The 23,005-nt window shown below is 45.1% G+C and overlaps 1 protein-coding gene across 1 annotated transcript; it reads right to left on the bottom strand.

Moving 5' to 3' along the window:
* Positions 1 to 8,033: 8,033 nt before the first annotated feature.
* TLR9 (toll like receptor 9) lies at positions 8,034 to 17,332 on the bottom strand. Its single transcript, XM_020971571.2, has 2 exons — positions 16,978 to 17,332; positions 8,034 to 14,525 (listed from the first exon to the last, which is right to left on the bottom strand). The coding sequence occupies exons 1-2, from the start codon at positions 16,978 to 16,980 to the stop codon at positions 11,409 to 11,411; spliced, it is 3,120 nt and encodes a 1,039-aa protein (XP_020827230.1). The 5' UTR covers positions 16,981 to 17,332; the 3' UTR covers positions 8,034 to 11,408.
* Positions 17,333 to 23,005: the final 5,673 nt, after the last annotated feature.

The following is a 23,005-nucleotide window of genomic DNA, read 5'->3' as shown; positions in this document are numbered from 1 at the left end:
AGTGTTTCCAGTGTAATTAGTTTCCCTTTTAATCCTATATTTGTATTTTATGCATTAAAAAACCTTGTTTTGAGAAGGCATCTATCCGCTCACCCAAGAAGTACATGGCACAAAAACAATGTTCTAATTCAACCCTGTGACTTTACAGAGAAGGCCACAAGCTGAGAAATGTGTGCTGGCTCCTGGGACTACAATACAAATTATCAAAGTGAGAATTTCCTGCTCTGAAGGAGCTTGAGTTCTACTGGGGAGGGACAGCAAATACACAGATTAAGTACAAATCATGGCTTTTGGTGATACTGGCTGAGCCTGAAATGGAGCTAGGGCTTGCAACACAGGGCAGAGCTTTGTAGGGGAGCCAGTGCAAAGGTGTGGGAGAAGAAATGTCATGTATGGGGATCAGTAAGTGGGCTAGTACACGGAGTTCCTGAGGGAGGGTAATATGAAATGATTTTCTCACTTTCTCACTCCATGTGTCCAGTTATTTGCCAAATATCTCACCATTTCTACCTGCACAGCATCATCTTACCCCTTATTTCAAAACAGCTGCCACCTTAGCCCGAATCCTCATCACCTCTCAGCTAGATTTTTGCAATAGCTTTCTGATTGGCCTCCCTGCCAAAAGTCTCTCCCCATTCAACTCCGTCCTGCACACTGTGGCCAGTGTGCAATAAACACTGTGACTCCTTACTGCATCTAGAATCAATATTCAACTCCCCTGTCTAGCTTTTAAAACCCTTCACAACGTGGCTGCAACCCACCCTTCCAGCCACATCGGACATTAACTCTCTGTCCTGCACTGTGCAATCCAGTCAAATTACCTCTTGTTCCTCACAACACTCTGTCTGCTGTGCCTTTGTACTGGCCATGCCCCATGGCCAGATCCCAGTCCCTTCTCACCTCTGACTCAAGATGCAGCTCAGGCGTCAACTGGGAGAGGAATCTTTTCCTGAGCCCTCTCTCTCAAATACTTTGTATTTATATTTTTTTATTCACTTTATAGTTTTTCTGTGTATGGACTTACCTATAGGTACCTGTTGTCTTCCACATTAGAATAAAAGCATCTTGCAGTAGGCATTATTTCATTCTTTGATCAAATGAGATTATTTATAAAGCACTTAGCACAGTGCCTGGCACATAGTAGGTGCTATATAAATGCTTATTCTCCTTCCCCCTTGTAGCCTAGTGCCTGGCACATAGTAGGTACCACATATGCTTATTCTCTCCCCCACCTTGTAATCTAGAGCCTAGCACAGTGCATAGCACATAGTAGGTGCTTGATAAGTGCTAGGTTGATTGATTGAAACAATCTGGAGCCAGATCATGATGGGATCTAAATGCCAAATAGAAGAGTCTGTTTTGTCCCAGGAGCAATAGGGAGCTTTCTGAGCAGGGGAGTGACCTGGTCAGAGTTGTACTGTTGGCCCATCTCTAGAGAATGATTGGATGATTAGGAGAGATCAGAAGCAGGGAAGCCAATTAGGAGGCTGTTGTTTTCATCTAGGTGAGGGAAAGTGGGGCTGAACTAGGGTGGTGGCTGTGAATGGGAAGGAGGAAATGGATGTGAGGAGTGTTGTGAAGGTAGAATCCACCAAACTTGGCAACTGATTAGATATGGGGGTGAAGGAGAGGAAAGAAAAAAAGGTGATTCCAAGGTTGGGACCGTGAATGACTAACAGGATGGCAGTTCCATCACCAGCAAAAAGGAAGTTAGGCAGAGGAATATGTTTAGAGGAAAAGATGAATTCTCTTTAGGACAGGTTAAGTGAGATGTAGATAGCCATGTGAAAATAAAGTTCAGAAAGGTCATGTTTGGAGATAAAGATTTGAGAATCACTTGAAGAGACATAATTATCAAACAAATGGAAGCTGGTGGAATCACAGACAGAGGAGGACTCCAGAACAGAACCCTGAATATTCCCAACACATTGGAGATGGGACAAGGATTAAAATCCAGCAAAGGACACTAAGAAGCAAGAGTCCAAAGGAAGACCAGGAAAAAAACACTGTCAAGAAAATCCAGGGAGTACAGAATATAAGGAAGAAGGACTGGTTGACAGTGTCAAAAGCCACCGAGGTCAAGGATGAGAACCGAGAAATGGCTGCTGTATTTGGCAGTTAGGAAGGCAGTCCCAGTCAAATATAAGGTTGGAAGATAGATTGCAAGGGAAAAAGAAGGGAATGGGGAAATGAAGTGCAGATGAACTAGTTTGTGAAAGAGAATTATAGAGGATGGGAGAGTCAAGTGAAAGGTGTTTTTTTTTAAGAAAGAGGGAAAGAACTAGAAACTAATGGGGTACTCATCAACTTGAAAATGACTGAATGAATTACATTAATGAATACCGTTTGATATATTAATAGATAATATGATTAATATGATATATTAATAGAAAACTATTGTATTGTGAGAAATGACGAAGGGGACAGTTTCAAAGAAACCTGGGAAGACTTGTATGAACTGATACAGAGTGAACAGAATCAGGAGAACATTTTGTACAATGACAATATCGTAGAGACAAAGAATTTTGAAAGACTTAACCCTCTGATAAATGTGTTGCACAATTCCATAGGACACATGATGAAACATGCTACTCACCTCATGACAAAAAAGAGATGGACTCAAGGTGTAAATTGAGTCATATATGTGTATTTGGATTGGCCAGAGGTGGAATAAGCTTTGCCTGACTATGCATAGTTGTTACAGAGAGTGATGGTAGTGGTTTTAATAGAAATGAGAATTTGGGAGAGAGAAAAAAATGCATTTTTGTTCTTTGAAACCTATTTTTTTTAAATGGGGGAGATCTGGGCATGTTTATGACTAGCGAGGAAGTAACCAGGGAACAAAGAGAGTGACTAATAGAAAGGAAAAGGGATGGTCAGTGAGGAAAGCTCCCAGGGGACACAGGAAGGACTGGATTCCTAAAAGCACAAAGACAAAGAGAGAAGTATTGACCTTGGTAAGGAAGAGAGCCATCCATTCCCCAGAGACTGAAGCAAAGGAGGAGACAACAGGGAGGATGTTAAGGATATTTTAAGTATAGAATTGAGGAGAAGGAGCTTGTGACAGATGACCTCCATTTCTTAGTAAAGTATAAGGCTAGGTCCTATGCTGAGAGGGAAGGGCTAGAGAATAGTGTAGATGGTTTGAGAAAAGAAGAGTTTGCAATATGCTATGGAAGTACAGCAGGGAGTCTATCAAGGAAGAGTTAAAGGATTGGCATGAAACAGGAAGGGCCCAGTGGAAATCAGATAGCATAAACTGATAGCACAATTAGGCACAAGGTAGACTAGGCCAGGTCTCCCAATTTCCAGTGCTTATGGTACACCATGCTATGTATTTTAAGGAAGAAAAGAGTGTGGCCCAGGATTATCTTCCAGAAAAAAAGAAGAAAGGAAGAAAGAAAAGAAATAATATCTTATTTAGATAAAAATAAGAATCCTAGCTTTAACGAGCAAATCTATTTTTAAAAATTGACAGACTATGGGAGTTTTCCAAGAATAGCTGAGGACTTAGATCATTTAATGGATCCCTGGGGCAAAAGGATGATTTGTAGGAAAAACTTAGCCTATACTCTTCCTCTCTCATGTCAAGTTTTACATCTTCATTTGTGTTCATGAGCAGAGAGCACCATCCCATTCTCCTCTGGGCATGTGCATAACAGACTGAAAATAGAACTTAATTACAGCCAGTGGTTACTTTTCCCCCATGAGAAGGAATTGCTCCTTAGAGAATGCTGAACCCACATCCACCGAGTCCAACATGCTCTGAGTAGGAAGAAACTGAGATTCAAATACAGGAATGATTATGGGACAGAACATATCCTTTCCAAAGGCTTCCTTTTCCAGAAAGGGCAGATCCCCACTCCACATATATCCAGGAATATCTGCCATTCAGTGGACAGGGTCTTATGCTTCACTATGCTGGGAAGAGATAGTGAGGAATAAGGCCCAATCCTGCCCTCTTCCTCTGCCATTCCCTGCTCTAGGCTCAAGTCTAGTTGGGAATATAAGACAGAACCAAAAAGTTTAAGGATGACACAAGGCAGTTGCAAAGAAGTGCCAAAATAACCTGTAGGAATCGTGAAATGGAAGCCAGAAATGCCTGGTGCTGATAATGATCAGAGAAAGCTGCACAAAGGAATTAGAACTGAAGATGGAGATGATGATGATTAATAATAATAATTAAAATTTGTATAGAGCCCGCCATGTGCCAGATACTGAGCTACGCATTTTGCAATTATTATCTTATTTGGGCCTCACAACTAGGAGGTAGTTGCTGTTATTATCCCCATTTTACAGATGAGGAAACAGAGGCAGGCAGATTAAGTGACTTGCCCAGGGTCACACAGCTGGCAAGTATCTGAGGCCAGATTTGAACTTAGGACTTCCTGATTCCAGGCCTGGCATCCTACCCACTATGCCATCAATAAAGTAATACTTTCTATGCTCCATATCCCTTCCCTTTTACCAAACTGTGGTCTAGTGGATTTAGAGTCAGAAAGGTGGACTTGAAATCTGGCTCTACTATTTATTAGCTTTTATACCTGGCTAAGTTACTGCCCCTCTCTGGCCCTTGATTTCCTCATCTGTAAAATGGAAGGAGTTGGCCTACATGGTCTCTAAGGTCACTTCTCACTCTAAATCCTATGATCCCTTGGACCTTGAGAACATAACAGAAGCTTTGCATCTGAAATTAAATGCAAGGGAGATTGTCCAACATCTAAGTAATCAAAGATAGGCACAAAAGAATTGCTGACAGATGGAAGACAAATGAAAGACTGTTCCAAACCACTAATAAGAGAAATGAAGAATCAAAACAGTCCTGAGGTTTCACCTCCCGTGGTACAAACTGGCAAAAGGTGGCAAAAGATAGAAATAGTCAATGTTGGAGAAACTACAGGAAGTCAACCATACCCATAAGCCTTTGGTGGAGCTGTGAACTGGTCCAACCAACTTTGGAAAGCAATCTGGATTTAAGAAAGTGATTAAAATGTACCATCCCCTTGAACTCATCTATCCCACCATTAGGCGTCTAATCCAATGGAGTCAAAGAGAAAAGACGTTAACATATGTACCAAAATATGCATGGCAGTATTTTCTTGTAACGGTGAAGAACTAAACACAAAAATTGCTGCTGAGCCACTGAAGGATGGCTAAACGAATGATGGGACAGCTAGGTGATGCTGTGGACAGAGTGCTTTGCCTGAGGTCAGGAAAGATTCATCTTTATGAGTTCAAATCCCGCCTCAGACACTTACTAGTTGTGTGACCCTGGGCAAGTCCCTTAATCCTGTTTGCCTCTGCCATCTGTAAAATAGCTGGAGAAGAAAATGGCCAACCACTTTAGTATCTTTGCCAAGAAAACCCCAAATGAGATCACAAAGTGAAAAACAACTTAACAACAATAAAACAAATGAAATGATTATTTTAAACAGGGGGCCCTTTTATTTATTTAGCTACTCATTCACTTATTTAATTATCTATTCATGCAATTATTTATTCATTTTGCACACATTAATTATTTGTTACTCCCACCTTCCCTCCCCCCAATTGAACAATAAAAATAAAATATAATCCTCATAATAAATATACACAGTCCAGCAAGGTAAAATCTCACATTGGCCATGCCCCAAAATGTATTTCTCATTCTGTGTTTTACCTTCATCACCACTGGCAGGAGATAAGTGGCAAACTTTATCTTTGGCCCTCCGAAATCATGGTTTGGCATTGCATTGATCAGATTCTAAAGTTCCTTAGCTTGTTTTCCTTCATAACGTTGTTGTCATTGTGTAAATTATTCTCCTAGTTCTGCTCATTTCACTCTGCATCAGTTCATAGCAGCCTTCCCATTTTCCTCTGAAACTACTCATTTCATCATTTCTTATGGTACAACTTAATATTCCATTGCATTCATAGATAGCATAATGTATTTAGCCATTCCCAGTAGGAACTTCCCTTAGTGTCTAGATTAGGGCTATTACAAAAAAAAGAGCTGCTATAAATGTTTTGGGCATACAGATCCTAGGTCCTTTTCCTTTTCCTTTGATCTCTCAGGTTTAGGTCTAGTAGCGGCTTGGCTGGGTCAGAGAATATGTCCAGTTGAGTGACTTTTTGCCCACAGTTCCAAATTGCTTTCTGGACTGGCTCCACCCATAATACATGTGTCTGTTTTTCCATAGCCCTTCCAACCTTTGTCCCCTTTTATATGTCAAAAATGTTTCAGGATAATGAATAATAGTCATATTACTATCATCTGTTGATTGAGAAAATATATGACTGGATGTGGACTTTTTGCCATGACTCTGCCCTCCCACCCCTAGCAGTCAATGGTATAGAAACCACTATGCTATATATGTTGCAGCCAGTTTTCCAAAATAACCAAATGATTCCCCAAACTGGGGCCGAAAGGATTTTCTAAAATGCCATCCAGCCCCATTACTTCTACGAAAATGTTCTACCTCTTTCTGCTTGAAAAGATAGATTGCCTCACTCTTGGGCTTTGAGTACTGGGGCCACAGCCCATGTCTAGTTGAAAAGCAACAGACGAGAAAAGGAATTAAATCTGATAGAGTAAAAAGAGCAACTAAATATGGAATCAGAGTTCATGTGCTGTATTCAATGTGCTATGGGACTGGTCAGCTATCCATCCCACTGGCATAAAAGACAGAGGGTACCTGGTCCTTCTTGATTGGATCAGTCCCTTTTCAGGTAGAAGCCCCAGGCAAGAAGAGCCAGGGTTCTGGTTACGGATGAATGGTATTAAAAATATTCCTCTGGCCTTGCTCACTGACTTCCTTGGTGGTAGAAGAATATTATAAAACTAGAACTCTCCCTTTCTTGTGGTTTTGAGGAAGACTGTAGAAATCACCCAGCCAGATATTCCTCCATGGAGTCTCTTAGGGATGGACAGAGGGATGGAAGGAGTTCAAATCCCAGGTCGTCTGCTTACCACCTGTAGGACCTTCGATGGAGTCACGTAACATCTCCATGCCTCAATTTTCACCTGTGAAAATGAAGGGGTTGAGGGAGATGATCTCCAGGGACCCTTCCTTTTCTAAATCCTATGATCCTAAAGAAGTGATAACATGCAAAGGGACCAATCACAAAATTTTCCATTAAGACATTGCCCTAGGGAAAAATTCCACTGCAGTTACAGGCGAGTTGTGATCTTCTCTATGTGAACTTGATGCAAATACTTTCTGTGTTTTCTAACTTCCTGCTTTATGGCTTATAGGAAAATGTGAGATTCCCCAAGAATTGGCCCCCTTTTCCTTCCTCCTTCTATCCCTCTGTCCATCCCCAAGAGATTCCATGGAGGAGCACCTGGCTGGGTGATTTCTCCAGTCTTCCTCAAAACCACAAGAAAGAAAAAGAAAAAAAAACCACAAGAAACGGAGAGTTCTAGCTTCATAATGTCATTCCACCACCAATATTCTGTAGCCAAGGAAGTCAGTGAGCAAGGCCAGAGAAATATTTTTAATACCATTCACCCATAACCAGAACCCTGGCTCTTCTTGCCTGGGCTTCTGCCTGAAAAGGGACTGGTCCAATCAGGAAGGACCAGGTAGAATAGAAGCAACCTTCTGTTTTTTATGCCAACGGGATGGACAAGTGACAGGTCATACAGCACATGAGTACAGCACGTGAGAAAGTTCTCTGGACTGGGAAGGAGAGCCTGGTCTGTCCCCGACTGACCTTTTTGGCCTTAGTTACTTTATCTATAAAATGACCAGATTGGACTAATTGGTCTCTGTGGTTCTTCCCAGCTCTGATGTCCTGAAATTCTATGGCAGACACAGCGTGGAAGCTGTTCGTGTATTTCCATGCCAAGATCAAGAGAAAAGGTAACTCTGTCCCAGAGGCTACGCAGGGTGGGGTCACCCGTTATTTCTTCAGGAGAAAGGAGACTGGAAGACCCATTGGCCAGAGATTGGGGTAGTACTTTAGGATGGAGGGGGGAGGGGGAGAAGAAAGGCCAGTGACACTGAGAAATGGGCCCAGAGACTAGGGCTGGATCATGTCCCTGAAATCAGAGCTGGGGAATGAGCTGCCCTATTGGCAATGGTGGTAGGTTATATAACTCATTACACAGTCCTCCTCTAGGATTAGAAAGAGACTTCATTAGCAGCCCCAGTGGGTAAAGGGACTCCTGGGGTGACCAGAGATGGGGGGAGCTCATCTCTGCCAATGGGGAAATCATGGAAAAGAGAAAGGCTTATGAAAGCCAAAGGCAGTGATGGTAATGGACACATAACTTGAACCCTCACAGGAGGCTCCCAACACACTCTAGTTCTCAATTCTATCCTGTCCTGTATTGTTCCATGTAGGAGTCTGGTGTCCCCTAAGTTTGTGAATTCTCTGAAGGCGGGACCCTGGTCTCTTCTTCCTCTGTGAACTTGTCAAGAGCAGGGCATTCACCTTCTCCTCCTCTGCCTTCCCAAGGACAAGATCTAGGTCTTCTCTTAGCCAGGGCTGGGGAATTTTTGGCCTTGAGGCCAAAGGTTTCCCATCCCTGTTTTAGGCAAGCACAGATCTGAGGACACAGGGCTTCTAAGAAGGATGCTTTGTTAGATTGAGGGTCTAAACCAGGCATCCATCACTTTTCCCAAGGGCTGGGAAGACCAGAGAGTTAAGGGGAAGCTGTGTTTGGGGCTATAATCCTGTCAGGAGCCCTGCAGTCCTGCTTCTGAATTTAAGAAGCATACTTTTATGCGCTGAACCTGTCTCCCCTCAAGCTCTCAGTTCCTGGGATCCTCCTCATCACTGAGGAAGCTCAGGGCCCCGTTCAGTTCTGGCAACGCAGCTCTGAGGCCTCCCTTAGACTGTCCCCCTTCTTCCCCACGAAGATACTGACCAGAGTCTGGCTCCCTGAACCTAGCTGTGGCTTGTCCCGGAGGGGTGGTAACAAAGAAGGAACACCTGAAAGGACTGGACCACTGATCCATGACGGTATTTTTATATGAACGTGTTACAAGACTCAGTGCTGTCCTTCCTGGTGCCAGTCAACTGCATGGGAACTTTGAGGCCTGTCTTTGCCAATATATATATGACTCTCGTGACAAATGTCTACAAGGCCTTGGAAAGGAAAGACAGATGAGCCTCTGGCCTGAAGGCCGTTGATGGTACTATGACCCCCTCCCAGGGATGCAGCCAGGCAAGACCCAGATTCTTGAAAGGCCTTGCTTTCCTCCTTTCCTCCTGCTGGATTCCAGGACTCTCCAGAGGCCTGGTGCTGGGGAGAAATTACCTTAAAAGGCAGTTTAAGTTAAGCTCTGGACTTGGAGTATTCTGGTCCTAATTTTCTCCATTTCCAGCTTGTAACATGGGAAACACTTTATAAATCACAGAGTGATATCTAAAGTGAATCCTAATTGAATCATCCACTCCAGAGCTGGAAGTGACCTTAGGCAAATGAGTCCAACCCCCTCAGTTTTCAGATGTGGAAACTGAGACCCAAAGGGGGTACACGGGTAGCGCCAGAGCTGGGATTCGAACCCAGCTCTCCTGACCACAGATACAGGGCTTCTTAGCATTATAATTATTGTCATTATTGTGTTTCTTCAGTTTCAGCCTCCTACTTGAACTCAAAGTCCCTTGCACCATCCGTTCTGTCCTCATGGGAGCGTGGCGGGGGCAGGTCACCAAAGAACAGGATCAGAACACTTTCCTAGGCTGCCATCCAGGTTGCAAAACCCTTTCCTATCCAATCTCTTCATGGAACTTCACAACAGCCTGGAACATCAGGGTAAAAGTTATTTATCTGCTGCACAGATGATGAAACTGAGGCCTGGATGGGGTAGGAGTGGACGGTGATTCTGTGTGACAAAGTCCCTCAGAGCTAAAGTTAGAGCTGGCACTGGAGCCAGATTCCTGTCACCTGTGGATTTCTCTCTGGACCTCAGTTTCCTTATCTGTAAAATGAGAAGGTTGGGTTCTAGGGGACTTTCTGGCTCTAAATCCTGTGCTCCAATAACCAGGATTCTTTCAACCTCACCCCTGCCAGAGGTGAATTAATACTTCCCTAGATCCGGATATAATTTTCACCCAGGGCCCCTTACTGGTGAAACTATGACACCAGAATGTTGTCCTTAGAGCTCAACTTCTGACTCCTCCCTCCCTTCCCAGGCATCCAGCCATGGCCCTCCTGGTGTCCTCCGTCTCTAGTCCTAAGTGTCTGACCTACTCACTCAGGCTATGGGCCTAGGGACTGACCCCCCTTCCCAAAATACACACACACACACACACACACACACACACACACACACACACATAGCTTTGACTCCTGAGCATCTCAGAGCTAGGTAAAGGTAGGAAGAAGAGCATGGTGCTGGACACATAGTCAGCGCTTAGTAGGTGTCATTTTGCTATAGTGCCTTCCAGGAGATCCCCAAACCATCCTGCTTTGTAAGTGTACTCGTTCCCAGGGGCTGCCTTGTGAGTAAAACCCTGACTCAATCCTCCGTATGAAATAAGCCATAAACCATCTTCCTTCTCTGTTTGTCAATGGAAATGAACCCCCCTTCTAAAAAAGAAAGTAATAAGCCACAAACTATTCCACTTTTCTCTTTCTCTAGTAAAAGTGATCTGCAAATAATCTTCCTTCCCTCTCAAGTGTAATTTATCCCCACACCGCCCCCCTCCTTTCCTATTTCTCAATTGCAAATTGTCATTTGGTCAGAGGTTCTTAATCTTTTTTGGGGTCACAGGCCCTGGTGATGCCTATGGGCCCCTTCTCAGAATAAAGTCCCTAAATAATTGAAGGTAGTGCTAAATTTAATTAGAGGTTAATGAAAAATATTTAGTTTTTCCCCATGCAAGTCCATGGACCCCATACAAACAATGAATTAAGACCAATGAATTCTCTTTCTCTTTCCCTTTATTAACCCCAAACCATCTCCTTTTCCTGGCTCTTCCCAAAAGTCTACCCCAAATTATTCCCATTCCCTATTTTTCCAGGAGAAGTGATCCTCAAGCCATGTCCCTTCTATTCCTCTCATTCCAAGCAACACCCCATGAAATGCACCCCCTCACCTTCACCTCTTAGAATCCTTAGTTCCCTTTAAGACCCAGCTCATTCACTGCCTTCTGCATTAACCCTTTCCTGATCTGTTAGTGCTTTCCCCTCCTCCAACCCCCTGGAAGCGATTTTGTGTTCACAGTCGTCTCCTCCCAACAGAATGTAAACTCCTTGTGGGCAGTCAGTCAGTAAGCATTGATTAAGCACCTACTGTGTGCCAGGCACTGTCCTAAGCACCGAACACAGAGGGTTTCATTTTGGTTGTATCCCCAGTGACAGGCCCATGGTAGGCACTTAATAAATGCTTGCTGATTTGGTGTTTAACCGAGAAGGGCTTCACCTGCAGAGAGAGAACCTTGCCTCTGTCCCCACCCACCCTCTCAAGGAGGTCTCAGGGTCCCCGGCAGAAATTTCGGTTATAAAAGCTCCGGTTGTTTGTGGCCAGGGCAGTGCAGAGCTGGGCCCAGAAGCTGTCCTGGCCACTGGGTTGGTGAGGCCAGAAGAGGACAGTCTGGCGGCAGAGGCGCTGGCGGAGCCTAACATAGCGGGACTTGCGGGCTGCCCGGTTCAGGATGACCAGCACCACTACGTCTTGCTTGTCATCCAACAGCCGCTGCTGGGCCAAGTAGAAGGTAGCACGAAGCAGGCCGCTGACCGGCTGACTGACCATTGGGCCACGAGAAGATAACACGAAGACGGTCTTACGGCTGCTATATACGGAGTCCCAAAGGTTCTCAATAAGGCTCTTCCCAGGCAGCCAATCCCGGTCTTCTAGGCATAGACGGAACCTCTGCCGACCCTTCCCCCTGCCCTTCCCTTCCTCCATGTGTACCCTCAACTCATTGTATACCCAGTCAGCCACAGCTTCCTGGGCCTTGTCAAACACCACAAAAGCATCATAGTCATAGGACTGAGCAGAGGCCTTCCACTTCTGCCAGACTCGCCATGGCAGCCAGGCTAGGCCCAGATGGAAGATATACCAGAGGTCCCAGCCAAACAGCCGCTGTAGGGTGGGCATGGCCAAGGTCAGCAGCGTGCCCAGCAGGGAGAAAGCAAAGCAGCTACAGGCCAGCCTCACATCCAGGCACAGCCGCAGGTCCTGCATGAAGACACTCTTGCCATTGAGTGGGAAGGGGCTCCCACACACCACCTTGTTGGTGAGGCCAGGCACGGCTGCCTGAATCTCCAATAGGAAATCTAGGAAGGTGGCATCACACTCACAATGCAGCGGGTTAGCCCCAATGTCCAGCTCTTGCAGGGAGAGCGCCAGACCCCCAAACCAGCCTCGGTCCAAGGTCTTCAGAGAGTTGCCATACAGGTTGAGTACCCGCAGTTTGGTGGCTGGGGTAAAGAAGCCCTGAGCAATGAAGTTAATGCCATTCCTGCTGAGGTTCAAGGTGTGAAGCTGGGTGCTGCTGGGGATGTGGCCCGTGGCCAGGCGGCCCAGCAGGTTCCCTGATAGGTCAAGCACCTCCAGGGAAGGCAGAAAGTGCAAACTGCTCCAGTTAAAGAAAGTAATGTGGTTGTCCTTGGCCCAGAGCAGGCGGAGGCTCTTGGGCAAATGGTCCAGGGCCTGGTCCGGCAGAGTACGAAGTTTGTTCTGAGACAGGTCCAGCCGGGACAGCTTGCTGAGACCCTGAAAGAAGCGCAGGTAGAGGTCACCCTCAGCCCACATGCTACTTAGCAGGTTGCCACTAAAGTCGAGGGCTTCTAAGGAGTTACTGAAGAGCCTCTGGGAGACCCTGGCATAGATCTGATTGTGAGCAAGCCTAAGATAGCGCAGATTAGGGAGGTGACTTATAAAGCTCAGATTGTGACCAATGCCATGAGCTTGGAAGGACTGGCTGTTGTAGCTGAGGTCCAGAGCCTTGAGATGGGGCAGTTCAGTGAATGACCTGCTATGATACAAGTCTAGCTTGTTTTGAGACAAGTCCAGCAGCCACAAGCTGGTCAGTGGGCTGAACTGGGAGCCATTGACTGCCTGGTTGATGCTGTTGCTGGACAGTCTCAGGCATTCAACAGCAGACAGCTGATTGAACATCTCTGGCTGGATGGTCACCAGGTTGTTCTGGGAGAGATCTAAGATGAAATTGGATGAGTCACAGTGGGGCATAAAAATCTCAGAAGTAGGAGGATGGTCCTGGGAGGCTCTCTCCAGCCCTAAAAGGAGCTCTGCTCTGGCTGCTGGTGTTCTGTTCACACTTGTCACATTGCTTACACTTGTCACCTTGTTTTCAGACAAGTCCACATACTTCAGAGAGCGGAAGTGGCTGAAGATAGACAGCTCAGCCTTGCTGATGAAGTTCATGGGCAGGAGCAGCTTCCGGAAGGAGGGGAGCCCTAGCAAAGGCTGGATGGTAGCCCGTGTGAGGGATCGGAAAAAGATACCTGTCATATCCAGCACCTCCAAGGACGTCAGATTCTGGAAGGAGGGAGCCAGGTGGAGCTGGGCATAGGACACTTTCTTGTGGTAGTTGAAGGCCAGGTTCAGCTTTTTCAACTTGGCTAGGCTTTGAAAGGCGGTAGTGTTGGTGATATCCTCAGAGAGGAAATTCTCACTGATGTCTAACGCGGTGAGATTGCCCAAGTTCTGGAACCAGCGGGGGTCAAGCTGACCCAAAGAGTTGTCGCTCAGTACCAGGCCCTCTAATGCTACCAGACTACTAAAGGTGTCCGGGTCCACCTTGGGGTACCCCTCGCGGCATTCCTCACATGGGTTGTAAGCATGGTCACAACGTCGACAATTCCTACTCACATCGAGCACTCGCAGGGCTGGGAATCCAGCAAAGTCTTGGTGGGATAAGCTTATGATGCGGTTGGAGGAGATCAGCAGCATCTGCAGGCTGGCAGGCAGCCCCCTAGGGACCGACGTCAGGTTGTCGTACTTGAGGGACAGGTTGGTGAGGTGGTGCAGGTTGGCCAGTGCTCCCGGCGGCACAGCCACCTCCCTCCCACAGGGGTTCTTGTAATAACAGTTGCCATCCATATAGAGGGAGCGCAGACCACGGAGTCCCGAGAAGGTGGTGGAGTCCAGCGCAAGGATCATGGTGTAGCTGATGACCAAGCTGGTCAGAGACGGCGGCAGGTCAGGTATGGACGTGATGCTGTTCCCTGACAGGTCAAGGAGCTCCAGCTTGGGCAACTCCAGGAAGGTGCCCGGCTCAATGACCATGTGGCAGGGCAGGTGGAGGGCCGTGAGGTTGGTGGGCGCACAGTTCCATCTCAGCAACAGCTGCCGCAGGCTCCCCAGATGTGTAAAATGAGCCGGTTGAAGGTGGCTGATATGGTTGTGCCGGAGCAGAAGGGCTGTGACGTTGGCCAAGGCCGTCGGAGTTGCCCCAGCGAAGGAGGGCACGCAGCCTAGGCTCCGCCGATCACAGTCCACCACACCCGAAGGCTGAAGTTCGCAAGGCAGAAACTGGGGGAAGTTGGTGTCAGCCAGAGCCAAGGCTAGGGCCAGGAGAGGGATCAGGAGAAACCTCAAGCACGAGAAACCGCCCCTGGAGCCCTGCAGGGGAGTCAAGTAGGGAAGGAAAGAGGTAAGAGCTTAAGAAATAGCTCCAGCCACTCCGCGGGTCCCCGTCCTCCGGGTCCTTAAACCCTAGTCTCTGAAAATCGCGTAGCCACTCTCCTCCCCTTCAGGCTCCCCGGGGTCTCAGTCCCAACCTCACAGAATTTTCCACCTTAGAGAAACGTCCAATCCAACACCCTCATTTTACATAGGAGGGACCTGAAGTCGACCATTGGCAGCACCCAGGCTGGAAACCAAATGTCCTGATTTCCAGCCAGGGCAGCCTTGCCCTGTAAGCCAACGGCTACCATACTGGAGAGCATAACTAAGGGTTTATTCTGTGGCACTGGAAGGAAAGAAAAGGCTGAATTCAAATAAGGAACTCAGGAATGAAGAGTTAGGCAACGATCTGGGTTGGAATCCTGATCCAGACCCTTACCAGCTGTGTGACTCTAGGCAACTTATTTAGTCTCTCTCAGCCTCGGGTTTCTGCATCAATAAAATGGGAATAATAAAAGCACCTGCCTCACAGGGCTGTTGCAAGGATCGAAGGAAATAACATCTATAAAGTACTATATAAGCGGTTTTATTATTTATTATTATTACTAACAACTTTCCTGAACATGGCCCACCTTGGGGTGATGTCAGACAATCTGTAAATGTTGAAGTGAGTAGAAATGGAGACCTAATTCTTAGAGCTAGAAGGCACTAGACCTGTGACTTGAAGGGCCCTAAGAGTATCTTTAGAGGCAACTAGTTGGCTCAGGGATAGAGTGTTCAGCTTGGAATCAGAAAGACCTGAGTTCAAATCCAGCCTCAGATGCTTAGTAGCTGTGTGACCTTGGGCAAGTCATTTAACCTCTGTTTGCCTTAATCCACTGGAGAAGGAAATGGCAAACCACTCCAGCAATCTTTGCCAAGAAAACCCCATGGACATTATTGGTGTGCCATGGCCCATGGGGTCACAAAGAGTATCTTTACCTACAATTTTTTTTTTGCTTTTGTGAGGCAGTTGGGGTTAAGTGACTTGCCCAGGGTCACACGGCTAGTAACTGTCAAGTGTCTGAAGCTGATTTTGAACTCAGGTTCTCCTGACTCCAAGGCTACCCACTATGCCACCTAGCTGCCCCACCTACAGTCTTAATAGATAGCAGAAAAGTATTCCTGACTGAGCAGACTGGTTTAGGAAAAACAAAAGAGCTGGAAGGGGCCATTGTCCCTGGGGCCTCAACTGTCTTCCAATCTGTGGTTCTGTTTGGGTTTGACCTCTCAGGTTTGGAGGCAGCCCTGCTTAACCAGAGAGGCCACCCTGAAACCAGGCAGAAGGAGAAGCAGCAGCCTGAACTATGTGGAAGGGCCTCAAAATACCACACTGGACTTCTGACATCAGAGTTTCCTTACTGAGTTGCTTGGGATCAGGGTTCTTTCCTTCCCATTTTTGAAGTATGTCTCTTGCATGTGGGTTAATGTAGAGTAAAGTTTCCTTCTTATCCCTCACTTCTCTTTTCCTGTCCAAGATCTGGTGCTTTCCTGTGGTCAAAGGACTGGCTGATTTCTCTTTCTTTGAGCTTTTACCTCTTCCTTGGGCCCCATCCCTGTCCTTTACTGTTAAGTACCAACAGGAAAGGAGAAGCAGAGGATACTACGGGTGGACCCAGCTCTCTCTGGGAAGAGGCATCCTGGCCGTACTTGCCGGAGGAGTATCTACTCCAGGGTTGGGGAACCTGCAGCCTCAAGGCTACATGTGGCATTCTGGGTCCTCAGGGGCCGCCTTTCGACTGAATCCAAGTTTTACAGAACAAATCCTTTTATTAAGGGGATTTGTTCTGTGAAGTTTGGATTCAGTCAAAGGGCCACACTTGAGGGCCTGGAGGACCATATGTGGCCTTGAGGCTGCAGGTACTTCAGCCCTGAACTACTCCATCTCATAGTCAGGGTCCCAGGCAGCTGGCCAACACCTTCAGCCCCTGGAAGCCCTGGGAATGAACTGGAACTACTACATAAGAGTAGTAGTTCCTACTGTCCCTAGCTCATAGTCTCTCTCTCTCTCTCTCTCTCTCTCTCTCTCTCTCTCTCTCTCTCTCTCTCTCTCTCTCTCACACACACACACACACACACACACACACACACACACACACAAATAAAAGGATCCTTCCACTCTGAGCCATTTGGGACCACCTTGATGCAGTGGAAAGAAAACCTGATTTGAGTCAAAGGGCACAAGCAACAGGAATAGAACAGAGTCTCCCCAATGCAGAACGATCTTCCAGAACCCCTGGAACATCCATCAGCTATCTTATCTAGTTTCCCTTTCCCCTTTCAAACCTCCTGAAACCAACTCCCCTGTGTAGACCAAACCTTTCCCCCATATCCTGAGAACCACCCTCCTCCAGAGGCAAAGCAGCGGCCAAGGCACCATCAGTCTGGTGGCTGAAATCTGAAATCTTACCATGGCTCTCTGATGCTGAGGAATATTTGATCTGATCGCAGCAGAATATCAGGTCCAAGAAGCAAAGCTAGTAGCCAAGGGTATAGGGTGGCATGCTCTGAGCTCCTGAGAAGGGTGTGTGTCTGGCTCACTCAAAGAGCAAGAGGAAGTGAAAAAATTGGCTCAGCCCTGAAAAGTTCTACCAGTATCTGTCCCCAAACCCCCTCTCTTCCTAACCAAGCACCTGATGTGAACCGGGGGGCTCTCTTGCTCTGATCCCAGTCTCTAGACTCTATTAGGGGCATCAGGAGTTTCTCACCCAGCATGGGTCTCTTTTGGAGATGTTGGGGTAGCTCATTTGGTTCCCAATGAAGAGTGGGGTAAATTTGCATGCATTTTATAGCAGCAGTTGCCTAGAATATCCCCTTTCTCTCTACTTCCTTTCTCTGTTTTATACCTTCCAGGCCCTGGCTCAACTGGGCTTTAAGAACTGGGTCTGAGGTTTAACTGAGTACAACTGCATTCCTTTCGGTCAACATTTATTGACTATCTCCTATAAACAGGCCTCTTTCTACATATAGGAGGTTCAAAGATAGAAATTGCCACAGACCCTGGAGTTCATAACTTAGCGGGAGAAGGGGTGGACAGCGGATTATTATGACATGGGAATAAATGTTACAGATAATAAAGTAGAAGAGTGGCAAAGTCAAGCTGTGAGAAATGTCTAAAATGAGTCCAGTTTTCTGCAAGGTTAAGTTCAGGACCAGGAACTACTGGCCAAGAAGAAATGAATTGGAGCTCCAGACTAGAGGCAGTTGGTGGCTTAGAGCCCTAGGCTTGAAGTCAGGAAGACCTGAGTTCAAATCTAGCTGCATGGCCCTGGGCAAGTCACTTGTTTGCCTCTGTTTTCTCATCTGTAAAATGGGGATAATAATAATAAGGATAATAATAACCCCTACCTCCTAGGGTTGTTATGGGGCTTAAAATGAGATAATATTTATAAAAGGCACTTAGCACAGTCCCTGGCACATACTGTGTGCCATATAATCCCTTCCCTCTTTTTCCCCTCCCAAACTCTCATGCTGGGAGCTCAAGCAACACTAGTCCCCACAGAATCTAACCGTCAAGGGCCAAACTTGAGTACCTAGAGGGCCCCATGGGACCTCGAGGCCACATGGTTTCCACCCCTGACCTACCCCATGCCCTGGGAAGAAGTAGGTAGGCCTAATTCAAAAGAAATAAAAGATTGACCCAGCAATAGCACTTCTAGGGCTATATCCCAAAGAGATCAGACAAATGGAAAAAGGACCCACATGTACAAAAATATTCATAGAAGCTCTTTTTGTGGTGGCAAAGAATTGGAAATTGAGAGGATGCCCATCAGTTGGGGAATGGCTAAGCAAGTTGTGGTATATGAATGTAATGGAATACTATTGTGCTATGAGAAATGATGAACAGGCAGACTTCAGAAAAACCTGCAAAGACTTGCATGGTCTGATGCTGAATGAAGTGAGCAGAACCAAGAGAATGTTGTACACAGTAACAGCCATGTTGCATGATGACTAATATTGATAGACTTAACCCTTGTAAGCAATACAAGGACCTAAGACATCTCCAAAGGCCTTGTGATGGAAAATGCTATCCACATCCGAAGAAAGAACTGTGGAATTTGGATGCAGATCAAAGCATACTATTTGCTATTTTTTTTCTCTTCTGTTGAGTTTTGTTTCCTCTTTCTGGTGGTTCCTCCTATTGGTTCTAATTCTTACTTACAACATCACTAATCTGAAAATGTGTTTAATAAGAATGTATATATATAGCCTATATCAGGTTGTACACCGTCTTGGAGACTGTGGTGGGGAGAAAGGGGGAGAAAAATTTTAAACTCAAAAGCATATGGAAGTTACTGTTGATAAATCAAAATAAATTAATAAAAAAAAAAGAAATAAAATAGAGACCCCAGACAAAGCGGGCTAAGAAAATTTGAGGAAGGAAAGGCATAGAGCATCAGAGAAATGAAAGGGACCTTAAACCACAGAACACCAAATATCAGAGCTGGAAGGGCTCTTGAACATAGAACGTAAGTGTCAGGAGGCCCTGGTAAGTAAGGGTCAATCAATCAGATACTCCATCCCACTTAAAGTAACTGACAAGATACCTGAACCAGGCAAGAACACTTCTTTATGGAATCAATCATAGATTTGAGAGTAAGTTGGGCAAAAAGTACATGACCAGTTAAGACGTCTTTGAAAGCTATTGGATGAACTGGAGCAACATTGCGTAGGGAGTGTGTCCAGATTGGTTGAAGAAACTTGGTCACTGTCCTATGGATCATCTCTAAAATAGCAGACTGGATCAGAACCTAAGATTTCAAGTGTCTGGCAACTTGGGTGATGAAGTCTTAGCCTGAAGTGGTGGTGGAGAAGAGTCTCAGTCTCAGCCTTAGTGCCTCCACGTTAGTGGAGCAGAACCTTGTAAATTTTTAAGTATTCTAAGGATTTGGGGATTCCTGTCATTCTCCCAGAAGCATCCCCAGAATAGCACCTAGGCGGCACAATGGATAGAGAGCCCCGGGCCTGGAGTCGGGAAAACCTGAGTTCAAATTTGTCCTCAGACTTACTAGCTGGGTAACTCTAGGCAAGTCACTTAACTTCCTTTTGTTTCAGTATCCTCATCGGTAAATGAGGATAATGATAGCCACCCCCTCCCAGAGCTATTGTGAGGATCCAATGAAATGATATTTGTAAAAAGCACTTAGCATAGTGCATGGCATATAGCAGGCCCTGTATAAATGCTTATTCCCTTCTCTGTCCCCAGAGTCCACATGAGGAAGCAGGCACAGACTAGACACAGTGAGGAAAGGCAGACTCAATGCTCCATAATAAGCCTAGCAGAAAAGCTCTACCATACCTAAAGATGGTATCTTGGAGACTCTAATAAAAGGACTTCTAGTGGCTATAAGTTATCCCCTTTGCCATATGTGCCCTGAATTTGAGCCTGACTTCCCCTCAACTCTATATATACTTGTTGAAAAGTGGGAGACTTTTGGAGGGCTCTCTTGTGCCAATTATATTACTGTAGTAAATACCTGTTCCTAAAAGCTAATTAAATCTAGATAACTAATTGATAACTGATAATCATGGTGCAAAGAATACCAGTGGGGACTTGTGAGCTTATAGCATTAATAAAACCAGCTCCTACCCCTCAGGGCTACTTCCTTGAACCCTAACAGCAAATGTAGCAGCCTTGCTCTGAGGACTCAACTTGCTGGTGTGAGTGGTAGGATTGGAAAATAATAATGATATTAATAATAGCTACCATTTATATAGTACTTACTATGTGCCAAGGACTTTGCTAAGTGCTTTATAATTTAATACTTTTACAATTATTAAACCAATTTGATTCTTATAAAAATGCTGGGAGTTAGGTGTTATTATTAACCCCATTTTACAGATGAGGAAACTGAGGTAAATGGAAGTTAAGTGACTTGCCTAAGGTCCTACAGGTAAATAAGTGTTTGAGGTCAGATTTGAACTCAAGTCTTTCTGACTCCAGGCCCTGTACTCTATGCATTCTGCCTCGTAGAGTTAGCCCCAGAATGTAGACTACACAGCCTTTAGAGCTGGAAAAACCCTTGGAACATAGAATGTCAGAGCAGCCAGGTGGGAATGTCAGAGCTGGGAGGGGCCTTAGAACATGGAATAGAGAGGAGTCAGAGCTGAGATGGACATTTGGCCCTAGAATATAGAATGTCAGAATTCAGAAAGACTTAGAACTTTGAACAAAGGATACCAGATCTGGGAGGGACCCTCAACTGTAGAACAGAATATTAGAATTAGGAAGTCAGAGTTTGTCCTGTGAGGATAGAGATTTTTCTAGTCCAATGTCTTCATGTTACAGATTCAAATTCAACAAGCATTTATTAAGCACTTTCTGTATGTGGAGTATTTACTATACTAAGTGCTGAGAGAGACAAAAAAAAATTAAATTAAATGTAATTGCTGCCCTCATAGAATTCACATTAGCTGAGGAATCTGAGGTATGGGAGAAGAAATCTTATGTAGACTGTCTTTTCTGGGTCTGTGCCCAAACTAAGTCCCAGACTGAATGGAATGCCACTGTAGCCCCTCTCTACAAACGGCTGAACAAGTTGTTATATATGAATGTAATGGAATACTATTGTGCTATAAGAAATGATGAGCAAGCAGACTTCAGAAAAACCTGGAAAGACTTGGATGGACTGATGCTGAGTGAAGTGAGCAGAACCAGGAGAACATTGTACACAGTGACAGCCACGCTGTGCAGTGATCAACTATGACTGAAGCTCTTCTCAGCGATACAGTGATCCAAGACTCATGACAGAAAATGCTATCCACATCCAGATAAAGAACTGATGGACCCTGAATGCATATTGAAGCATACTACTTTCACTTACTTTGGGGTTTTTTTTGGTGTTTTTTTTTCCTTTCAGTCTGTTTCTTCTTTCACAACTGTACATCGATTGAGGAATGGCTAAACAAGTTGTGATCTATAACTATAATAAAATAGTATTGTGCTATAAGAAATTATGAATGTGATGAATACTGAGAAGCATGAAAAGATCTACATGAGGTGAAGCAAACAGATCCAAGAAAACAATTTACCCAATGACTACACGATGTAAATGGAAAGAGCAAGTCACACACACAAATGAAAAGTGAATGTTGCAAAATTATAAAAAAAACCAAGCATGGCTCAAAAGAAGAGATGTGAGATGATAGTCCTACCCTACTTCTTTGCAGAGACTGAAGGTCCACAAATATTGTACTTTGTACATATTTTCAGGCTTTTTCAACTTATTGATTACCTCTGTTGATTTTTTCCCTTCTTTTTCTGTTTTTGATCTTTAAAAATGATCTCTGTTATGTGGGATGGCTCATTGGGAGGGGGAAACTAGGACAGCATTAAAAAACAAAATACATCAATGCAAACTTATTTTTAAAGAAAAAAATAGAAACATCCAGATAAATTATTGAAGCAAGAAGGTAGGGGCTGGGGTCAGGGCAGGCAGGTTGTAGAATACACGCATTCAATTCACTGCACCCTTTTTCAAATTATTCAGTTCAAATTAAGAAACTTCTATTAAGTGCCTACGGGCTTGACAAAGCAAAAAAAGTTTAGAAAAATGGTTTCTACCCTCATCCTCATGGGGCTTGCAGTAGAGAGAATATAATAATAATAGCTACTGGATAGCATTTATGTAGCACCTTAAGTTTTGCAAAGCACCTTATAAATATTATCTCACTTTGGTCTCACAGAAACCCTGGTAGGTAGGCACTATTATTATTCCCATTTTATAGAAGGAGAAATAGAGACAGAAAGAGGTTAAGTGACTTGCTCAGGGTTACACAGATAGAGAATGTCTGAGAACAAATTTGAGCTCTGGACTTCATGACTCCAGAGCTAGCTCCCTATCAATGTGCTACCTAGTTGCGTTTAAGGCACAAGGACAAATAACTATACTATGATATGATAGGTGCATTAGGGAAGTGAAACATGTCTGAGAAAATTTTTTTTTAGCAGAAGGAACCAGGAAAGGCTTCCTGGAATTGATATATAAGCTAGATTTTAAAGGCTGGGCAGGAATTCCAGGGGAAGAGAGGTCTTTCCAAGCTTAATAAATAATATAAGCAAAGACATGGAAGAGAGAAATTGAGGGGCAGCTAGGTGGCACGGTGGACAGAGCACCGGCCTTGGAGTCAGGAGGACCTGAGTTCAAATCTGGCCTCAGACCAAGCACTTGACACTTACTAGCTGTGTGACCCTGGGCAAGTCACTTAACCCAAATTGCCTAAAAGAAAAAAAGAAGAGAGAGAGAAATTGAGGGTCCTGTTCTGTCTCACAGAACGATGACTTCCTTTCACTGTTCATCCTTTCAAAGCCCCAGTCTCTCAGAAGGTCTAGATACTAGAGAGTGAGGAGGGGAATTCTTCTGCAGATTCCTATGTTTGTATCCATATTACATCACCCTCCTCCATAGAATGTAAGCTCCTTGAGGGGAGACTGGATT

The sequence above is a fragment of the Phascolarctos cinereus genome, unplaced genomic scaffold (genome assembly GCF_003287225.1).
Source record: "Phascolarctos cinereus isolate Bilbo 61053 unplaced genomic scaffold, phaCin_HiC Scaffold_4;HRSCAF=312, whole genome shotgun sequence".
In the NCBI taxonomy this organism is placed as follows: Eukaryota; Metazoa; Chordata; class Mammalia; order Diprotodontia; family Phascolarctidae; genus Phascolarctos; species Phascolarctos cinereus.
Note: the sequence above shows the minus strand (reverse complement) of the source record. Positions and strands in the feature narration are given on the sequence as shown.